Source organism: Sinocyclocheilus anshuiensis, unplaced genomic scaffold, assembly GCF_001515605.1.
Source record: "Sinocyclocheilus anshuiensis isolate Anshui unplaced genomic scaffold, SAMN03320099.WGS_v1.1 scaffold49, whole genome shotgun sequence".
Lineage (NCBI taxonomy): Eukaryota > Metazoa > Chordata > Actinopteri > Cypriniformes > Cyprinidae > Sinocyclocheilus > Sinocyclocheilus anshuiensis.
This window is the reverse complement of record NW_015539863.1, coordinates 1462562-1472058: the sequence shown is the minus strand read 5'-3', so window position 1 is coordinate 1472058 and position 9497 is coordinate 1462562. Positions and strand designations below refer to the sequence as shown.

At 37.6% G+C, this 9497-nt stretch overlaps 2 protein-coding genes across 2 annotated transcripts in view; one reads left to right on the top strand and one right to left on the bottom strand.

Moving 5' to 3' along the window:
* The first annotated feature begins 1251 nt into the window (after nucleotides 1–1251).
* On the top strand, nucleotides 1252–2923 carry LOC107684965 (progestin and adipoQ receptor family member 9-like). Its single transcript, XM_016481358.1, has one exon. It carries the CDS (start codon nucleotides 1724–1726, stop codon nucleotides 2837–2839), a length of 1116 nt encoding a protein of 371 aa, XP_016336844.1. The 5' UTR covers nucleotides 1252–1723; the 3' UTR covers nucleotides 2840–2923.
* Nucleotides 2924–7452: 4529 nt separating this feature from the next.
* Nucleotides 7453–9497, bottom strand: part of pcolceb (procollagen C-endopeptidase enhancer b) — a 27248-nt gene continuing 25203 nt past the window's right edge. The window contains exons 8-9 of the mRNA XM_016481340.1: nucleotides 8145–8315; nucleotides 7453–7994 (exon numbers count right to left, since the gene is read on the bottom strand). Of these exons, the coding sequence (XP_016336826.1) occupies nucleotides 7864–7994; nucleotides 8145–8315 (302 nt within the window). The 3' untranslated portion in view covers nucleotides 7453–7863. The remainder of the gene's footprint in view (nucleotides 7995–8144; nucleotides 8316–9497) is intronic.

Genomic DNA, 9497 nt, shown 5'->3' with positions numbered 1-9497 from the left:
CCCCCCCCCCCGGCAAATCGCACCCTGTATATATAAATATATAGGCTATAAGGCAGAGTGAGAAACTTCAGCTAGCACTGTATTGTGTAAATAAGGCTTCGTTTACACTGTAACAAATCTTTAGATTTTTTTTACTCGTGACAGAGAACGGATATTGTTGCACATGTGTAAACAAAAATCTGCACGAGCACAAGTTTTCGTTTGCGATCTGAGCCTCTTTTAAAACACAAAGCTGCAGATGTCAATTTACAGCTACAATGTATCATATACAAAATATGAAGTAGTTTAACATAACCTTTTGTCTGTGGCTTGTTGCTGTTTAAAAGTTTAAAAGACAAATGCTTAACCTAAAATACAAAACTGTCATTTGACATACTGTAACGTATATTAACTTTGCAATAAAATAAGGCCTGCAACATTCTATTGAAATCAGTCATGACTCAGGTCAGAAGCTATAGCCTTCGGCGAGTGTTTTGCCTAGCGCGTGGGGGAGAAAGATAGAGCATACATAAGTGTCCGTGTGAGAGAGAGACAGATAAAGAGAGACACTGCCTGCTGACGGCGAATTTGTTGAACACTTCTAACAGCTCGTATGACTACAAACACACACATCACGTTAAGAGTGCTGCGCTGCTTTGCCGGAGCTGGCAACACACGCTTTTATCCTGATTAAGTAACGGCCGGACAAGAGAGCGACAGACAGTCCTACAACAGCCCACAGCCGGCATTTGTGCAAGAAGTCAAGGGCAATCTAATGATGAAGGGACTAGACGCCGGTTGACTGTTTATTTAGAAGTGCTGTCGAGCAGAAACGAAACATCTCCTTCCTGGAAAAGAGCTCGTGCCGGATCACAGAGCACCGCAATGCGAATGTCGAACGAAGAGACGCTTAAACCAGCACAACTGCATTTAACATGGGCGAAAATAGAGGAATTAGCCGCCACACAGACAGCTGAATCGTGAGAAATGTTCTCTTCTCGCCGTGAGACTGTTTTCGAGATCGTCTACTAATCTACAGCAGTGCATCTTCATATGAGACAGCACGCGATAATCTGGCCGGTGAATTATGCACGGCGGAGCATGAATAATACACTGTTTTCAGAGACCGGCCGGTGCCCGACGGTGTCCCACATGACCTACTTTCAAAAGCTTTAATGCAGGAGAGATGCAGCAGCAGTGAGAAGCAAACGAGACCTTCCGCATTGAAAAACGAGCTCACTGTTTGATGTGTGACCTGAAGTCGTGTGGACCTCAGGTGATCGATCACTTGGAAGACTTGAACAGTGGTAGAGAAGCATCCTCGGCGATTGTTTTTTTGTAATCGTTCATAGTTTTAAGACGAAAAGACTTGAGCTAACGGGAAAAGGGGACCCTGGAGCCACTGACCTTTGCACTTGCAACAGCAGGATTATTTATTTCTGCTAAAACCACAGTCATTTCAGCACATGCTGTTGGGATTTGTATTGAGCCATGAGATTTGCCTTTGCCAGTTGAAATCTGCACATGAACTCCATAAATGCTTCTAAAGGATTATTAAAATGACAGTTTTGCCTCCGTGATGTCATTCAGTTTGACAGTCAAGCGTTCTGTAAGCAATACTAGTTATTTAACGACTACCTTCAACATCGTAGTGCTAGCTATGTATGTTATCATTTTAATAAATCTAAGCTCAGGAGATAATTTTATTGCTAATCAGTGAATTCGTCTTTTGGTCGGTCCAATCATGTTGTCACTTCCATTACTACGTCACACTGACGTTCCACCGAGAGTGACTGAGAACTTCATTCTGTCTGGTTATCGTTTCCCCAACTACAGCCTACGGCAGTGCCTAGTCTCTGCTTTTCATCCCACCAATGAGACCGGAAACTTCTGGACACACTTCCTCCCCATTTTTGTGTTTGCCTTTCACTTTCTGGAGGTTTTCACGTGGGAAGGAGCGCCGGAACCTAGCAATCCTTTTTTCTACCCTTTCTGGAACTACTTCCTGGGGGTGTTGTACCTGCTGCTAGCCAGCAGCCTGGCTCATCTTCTCAACTCCATGTCACTCATCATTCGTGAAATCTGTTTCTTTGTGGACTATGGGACTATTAGTGCGTATACAGTGGGTTCCTCACTGGCATATTACTACTACATCCATCCTCAAGCAGGAATACCAGAGATTGGATTCGGGGGGCTGAACTCTACCCAAAGGAAGAGCCTAAACGCTAATGATGAGGCTTGGCCCTCGGCATCTTCTCCCACTCAGTTCCAGCTGTTCTTTGAAAGCCTCTACATCCCATCCTCCTGTCTCGTCGCTATCATATGCATCATCACCTGCTGTAACACCAGACAGTGCTGGCGGAGGTACCGCTATGCTGTCCGCACCCTTGTCTTCCTCCTTCCGTTTTTTGTCTCCTCCACTCCTGTCTTCTACCGTCTCTCCGCGAGCTCGCCGTCATCCTCCTCCCTTCATCTGTTCTCCACCATGGCTGCCTTCTTCTACCGCCATTGCTTTTGGCTGGTGGTATCTGCCCTCTTCAATATCAGTAAGATCCCAGAACGTTTTTCTCCAGGGAACTTTGATATCTGGGGTCACAGCCATCAGTGGTTCCATTGCTGCACCTTCCTGTCGATCCTGGATGAGCTGCAAATGATCAAAGTAGAGATGCAGGCCCTGCTTCTCAACCCAACTTTGGTACTATCACCTGCAATGCCACCTAGGCTCCCTGGACCAACACTCTGGTCCACCTATGGGGTCATGTTGCTCCTGCAGGGGTGCATAGCATGCATTATAGCCGGTTTTGGTTGGCAGGCGTATCAGATCTACGCACCAGAGCAAAAAAAGCTAAAGGTACATTAGGAGAGACACTGTATGCTGGTCAGGTTTAAAGATCTTGTTTTGGATTTTCATTTTTGAACAATGTTTCAATGATTTCTGAAGTATGAACTCTGTAATTTCAATAATTTTATAAGGGATCAGTCACCCAAAAATTTGGAATTGTGATTATTTACTCACCCTCATGTTGTCTAAAAACTCATATGGCTTTCTTTCTTATGCAAAGCACAAGATAATTTTTTTTTTTTTAATGGGACCCAAAACTTTCAAGCTCTAATAAAGACATAAAGGTAACACGAAATGAATCCATATGACTACTGTTATATTCCGAGTTGAGATCATCTTTTAAGCTTTTTGCATTCCACAGAAGAAAGAAAGTTTTGTAATGAAACGAGGGTGAGTAAACGAGGACAATTTTCATTTTTTGGGTGAACTATACCTTTTGATATGGCCACCGAAAAAAAAAAAGTGCACAGTAGGCATTATTTGACAAAAATTGTCAATGTTTTAGCAGGTTTCATTGTAAGGACTTTGGAGGGAGGCTGCTTTTTGCTGTCGGGTGGTCAAAGTCCTTGCTGCTCTGCAATCAGTAAGCTGACTCTGCCACATTTGCTCCCCAGGGGCTGTATTGTTGAACTTACTTTGTGGTTCCAGAAAGTTCTCATAATTTTCACTCGAGAAGGGTTTAAAATGACGCATTATTGAGCTTTTACTAGGACACCTTATATTGTAACACTCTTCATCTTTGAAATTGTCTTTCTCAGTCTATCTATCTATCTATCTATCGCTGTCTGGCTTTTTCTCTCATTCGCCCACTCACATTTCCTCTTTCTTTTTTACAAACCCTTTAAACAGGAAGTGCACACAAGCACAGATAGCTTCAGCCAAAGTGTTTGAAGTAAAGGGAAATGAGAGGTGTGGAGTATACGTCACTGCAGTGCTAAACTACACCCTTCACAGTTTTTATGAACCTTACATTTCACTCTGTACTATCAATACTTTCAATTATAGACCTTAATTAAGGTGTGTGGCAGCACAGGTGGTAACCGTAGATTTGAGTTGAAATGCTATATCATAATCTACTGTACCTATGCATTGCTATTGATTGTATACGCTTCTCTATGACTTGACATTTGGGTGAAGGCCTTGGTGGTGAGACTGAAAGGAGACAAACGAAGCCATATTCTTGAAAAACATATCAGCAAGTACTGTTTTTACTGTAAAGGCCAGTTTTGAAGAACTGTAGTCATGGGCTACACAAAAATGTCTGTGGTAAATTATAGTTATGAATAACTTCGATCAGGTGCCGGTCTAGAAAGTGCTACTAGTTGGCTGTATTCAGCTTTATTGTACTGTATACAGCCATGAGTTGTCACTGGTCTTTCTGCTGGGTAGTTGAATTTTCTTTCAGTAAATGGTGCTCTTATAAGAGAGTGTGTTATGTGCTTTAGTGAAAAAAACAGTTGACAAAACATACAGGTTATTTAGTCTGAGAGTTTGGTGTGGTTTAACAATATTTGTGAATTTCTGTGTGAACATGTCTTTCTGTTGCTGTGAATGGCAAATTGAGGTCACTGACGAATCAGATGTTGTGGCTGTCAAAAAATATGTTATGTCTTTGTTGTTCTGTCCTCCAATTTCAAAGTCAGGCAGGCCGAATAGTTGCAATAGGTGTGAGGACATATTATAGCATTTTTTCAGTTTTTATGCATTTCATCATTCACAGGGATTCATTCGTTATTCATTAATAACTTGAGTTTTTAAAGCCTCATACTTAATACTGTTTGTATCCTATAATGAGATAAAGAATCTGTTACATTGCACTGTGTTGCACAAGCGTAGTATTAAAATCTAGACAGAATGATTATTTGCACATAATGTTTCTGAGCTTGACAGGGACCCAATGTACATTTTATCCTGCTTTAATAGATTGAGCTGGGTTGTCTACAAAATTGGACAACTTTTTAGAACCGGAAGGTTTCAGCAATTTTGACAGAGCATTGTTGGGCTGCTTGCGACTTTTGTTTGCCATTGTGCAGGTCTGACAACTTTGTGCGGTCACCTTATGCTAACACCCCACACCTGTAATAAGACATATAGTTATACTCTACAGATCAAATGTGACCCTGGACCACAAAACCAGTCATAAGGGTACATATTTTGAAATTGAGATTTATACATCATATGAAAGCTGAATAAATAAGCTTTCCATTGATGTATGTTGTATATTTGTTAGGAAATGACAATATTTGGCTGAGATACAACTATTTGAAAATCTGGAATCTGAGGCTGCAAACAAATCAAAATACTGAGAAAATCGCCTTTAAAGCTGTCCAAATGAAGTTTTTAGCAATGCATATTACTAATCAAAAATTAAGTTTTGATATATTTACGGTAGGAAATTTACAAAATATCTTCATGGAACATGATCTTTACTTAATATCCTAATGATTTTTGGCATAAAAGAAAAATTGATAATTTTGACCCATACAATGTATTTTTAGCAATTGCTACAAATATACCCATGCAACTTAAGACTGGTTTTGTGGTCCAGGGTCACAAATGTACAAGAGACTAAACCTGTATCAAATATGTTCGCTCTGGAGAAGACACCAAAATATGAATATTTAAAAACTGTGATTAAAACAGCTTGATTAGAAATTCTAGTTCTAGAACAGTTTGTCTAGAACAGTTGTAATTCTCAGGGGAGAAGACAGATTATAGTCTTAATGCACTGGAATCTATGCTGTATGCCCACTGCTGTAGTCTGAGTTTATAATCATGGTTTACTTAAGTTGATCATGCTAATATATCTTATTTATTAAGATATAGGCTTGAACATGAAACAAGAATACTTATCAGTTTAGTGGATATTAATATATAAGAGTTATTGTACTGCTTCTATTTCTATCTATTTCATCTGTATCAAAAGATGAAAACTAGATCAATAAATTTAAATGGTAAATCAGGTCTGTCTGTTTCTTTGTAAAAGAAGATGTACAAGTGTGCATGTTTTATTTTATGTGTATAAGATACATTTTGAAATCACAAAAAAATAAGCGTTCCCACTTTATATTAGGTGGCCTTAATTACTATGTACTTACATCAAAAAATAAGTACAATGAATGTACTTATTGTGTTCATATTGTGTTGCAAAACACTTTTGCTGCTATTGAGGTGGGATACGCGTAAAGTTAGGGACAGGTTTGGTGGTATGGGTAGGTTTAAGGGTGGGTTAAGGTGTAAGGGATGGGTCAACAGTGCAATTATAATATGTAATTACAGAAATTAATTACAGATGTAATTACATGCATGTATTTTTAAAATATAAGAACAATGTAAAACATGTATATGTACACAATAATTGCATTGTATCAAATTATTAATTTAAATGAAAGTACAAAGTAGTTAAGGGGACCTAAATGTGGGACCAAATAAGTGCTTTAAATTAAAGGTTAAGCTGAGAAATCCTTTGAGAGAAGGATGTTATGTTCACATTTCCACGTCTGCAGGTGTGAATTTGCCTATATTTGCATTTACATATCCGTGTTTGTGTGTGTGTGTGTGTGTGTGTGATTGACTAATGCTGAGTAACAGGAGCAGCTGTGACTCTTATTTCACAAAACAGCCCAACCCCTCTCTACCTACGTGTCTGTCTTCTGGCCATCTACATGCTTTACAAAGTGAAACACCAAAACACAAAACACATAACTATATCTTGGATGCAGCAATGACTTCAGATCTTCAGATAGACAATAGTGTGGGACAGACACCTTAAATTAATCGTAGGGAAATTAACTAAGGGATACATTTTCCATTGGCTTTGTGTTTTTTTTTTTGGCTCTTTTCCAGCACACTGCAGACACTAAACACAGCACCTCATTCTAGATGTGTCCACTTGATGGAGACATACATCTGTTTGTTTTCTATTGGCTTGGAACACTTAGTTCAAGGAGGAAATCCTCTGTGGCTCTTTCCACCTTGTTGTCAAAACATGTCATGACATGATTGTTTTTACAGAGAGTGTTAGTCAATGGTAGTGTAATAAATTTACAGTAGCATTCAAAAGTTAAGGTTCAGTAAGTTTTTTTTGTTTTATGAGAAAATGCTTTTATTCAACAAGCATGCATTAAATTGATCAAAAGTGACATTATTTTTCAACTTTCTATTCATCAAAGAATCCTGCATCATGGTTTTTACAAAATCCGCACAACTTTTTTAACACTGATATTAATAAGAAATGCTTCTTGAGGACCAATCAGCATATTAAAATGATTTCTGAAGGATCATGTGACGCTTAAGACTGGAGTATAGCTTTGCAAACACAGCAATAAATTACTCAATAAATATGCTAAATGTATTCAAATAGAAAATAGTTATTTCAAATGGTAATATTTCACAATATTACTGGTTTTACTGCATTTTTTTATCAAATAAATGCAGCCTTGGTGAGCGTAAGAGGCTTCTTTCAGAAACATTAACATATTAATAACCCCAAACTTTTGAATGGTAGTGTAGATATGATTAGCAGTTATGGTTTAGTATTATTATGCAAATATACACTCAAAAAGTTTATGTAAGTTATTTAATTTTGTTTAAGTTATTTAATTTTGATTTCTGATTAAAAGATGAAGGTTGATAAATTCATATTTTACATGTCATCCATCTTTAATTATAGGAGCTTTATCATTTATAATGAATACACTGTGCCTTATCAAAATGTTTGCATAATACATTAAACAGACTTAATATAACCTAATAATACAAACACAATGAACATAAAATGGTAAATCACCCTGTACTTTATACCCTGAATATGACTGAAAGGTTCTGGTGTGATGCATAACATACCACAGATTTCTGAATCTTCTGTTCTCTTATTAGAATATTTACTTAAACTGTTTACTCATATATTGTTCCTCAGTTATATAAAAAGATGCAATTCATAATTAAGGATTTCGTTTATTTGACTTGACCTTTCCCTGCCTGATTAAAGTAGACCAGAGTGGGTGGGATTCGGCTTGTGATTGGTCAGGGTGGTTGTGAGGTCAACATGTTTTCTTTGCGAGGTTGGCCAGTGCTTTGTCATGCACTGACTTATACTGAAGAGCAAAGCTGGATGGGGTCAGAATGCCAAGGCCTTCGTCATTCACCTGGCCCATCAGCACATAGTTCACTCCTATGATGTAAATTCACAATGATTATTAAACAATCAAAACAAAAGGTCAGTGAAATGATCGAAAATATGAACCAGTGGCATATTCTTAAATGTTGTACAGTAACATGCACAATTGCTTGTGGACGAACTGGTTTTGTGTGTTTCTTTCACCTTTATGCAGTGCAGGACACTTCATGCATGTTGCTGTCAGTGTGGCAGATGTGGTGGGTCCTCTCTTTCTGAACTGAAGTCTACCTGCCTTATAGACCTTAATGATGGACACCTCGACTTCAGCACTTCCTTGAGATCCAGGGGTAAGTGATGTCACTTTACCAGTCAACACTGTGGGAGATATAAAGGAAGAAAATCAGACGATTGCGCAATCTACAATTGCATGCAGATTCCAATAAAAAAGTAATAATAATAATAAAAACTTATTAAGAAATAATTATATTAGTTAAGTAATATATTAATTCAATAATTATGTAATGAAACATTTAATATGCAATGATTTATAATAATAATAATAATAATAATAATAAAATATTAAATTTGTAATGGTTAATAACAGCAGCTATATTATAGCTGTTGCTATTATTAATAATATACTAATTATAAAAGTAATTAATAATAATCAATAATATAAATAATAATAAATGACACAAGTATTAATAATATTATTAAAATGTTATTTTTAATTTTATTATAGTTTTGAGTCTTGACCATTACATTAGCTGTTTGTTGTAAACACTGTTCTAAGGTCCATCATTACTGTGCGAGCAGCTGTCTGCACTAAAGGCCTCAAATGACTGTCCTCTTATGAGTCTATAGAGACCGAGCGCATTTAGGCCACGCCCACACCGGAGGGGACAATCCAACACTCTCCATTGACTTTCTATTGCGGGAAGCTGCCTCCTTGTCATTTCTGACTTATAACAAAAAACAGAGCAATGCCTAAAAGCTGCTATGTGACAAGGTGTACAGTAAACAAGCTAAAAAACCCAGAACTACATTTTTATAAGCTGTCGACCCCCCAAAAAACGAGCATTTAGGACACAAATAGTTGTAGATGTCGGGGTATTTCACATTGGGCCGTTCAGTTGGATAATTTCTCAAACAAAAGGAAGGTTAGGAAAAGGGGCACTGACATAGACCGATAAAATTTAGTTTCTTAATATATCTCCTCCTCTCAGATTCACGTAGGGTGGAGAAATAATCCTTTGACAAACCATGTCTGCATTTGTGATCGGAGAAATGACAAACAACAAGACCTTCTCTACACTGCCCAAAAAAACTCGCTTTAAATATATAAATCTCTTTAAAATAAAAAAACGTACTTACAGTCTTTGAGTCAGAACAGCCGGCATTGTAGTCTACTTTACCTTTATTTATATAGCGCTTTTAACAATACAGATTGTGTCAAAGCAACTGAACAGCATTAATTAGTAAAATAGTGTCAATAATGCAAAATGACAATAGTAAACACAAATTTTTCAGTTAAAGGCAGTTCATCATTGAATTCAG

Coding starts and splice junctions, on each gene's coding strand:
- LOC107684965 (XM_016481358.1), top strand. CDS start 1,724: ATGTTGTCACTTCCATTACTACGTCACACTGACGTTCCACCGAGAGTG.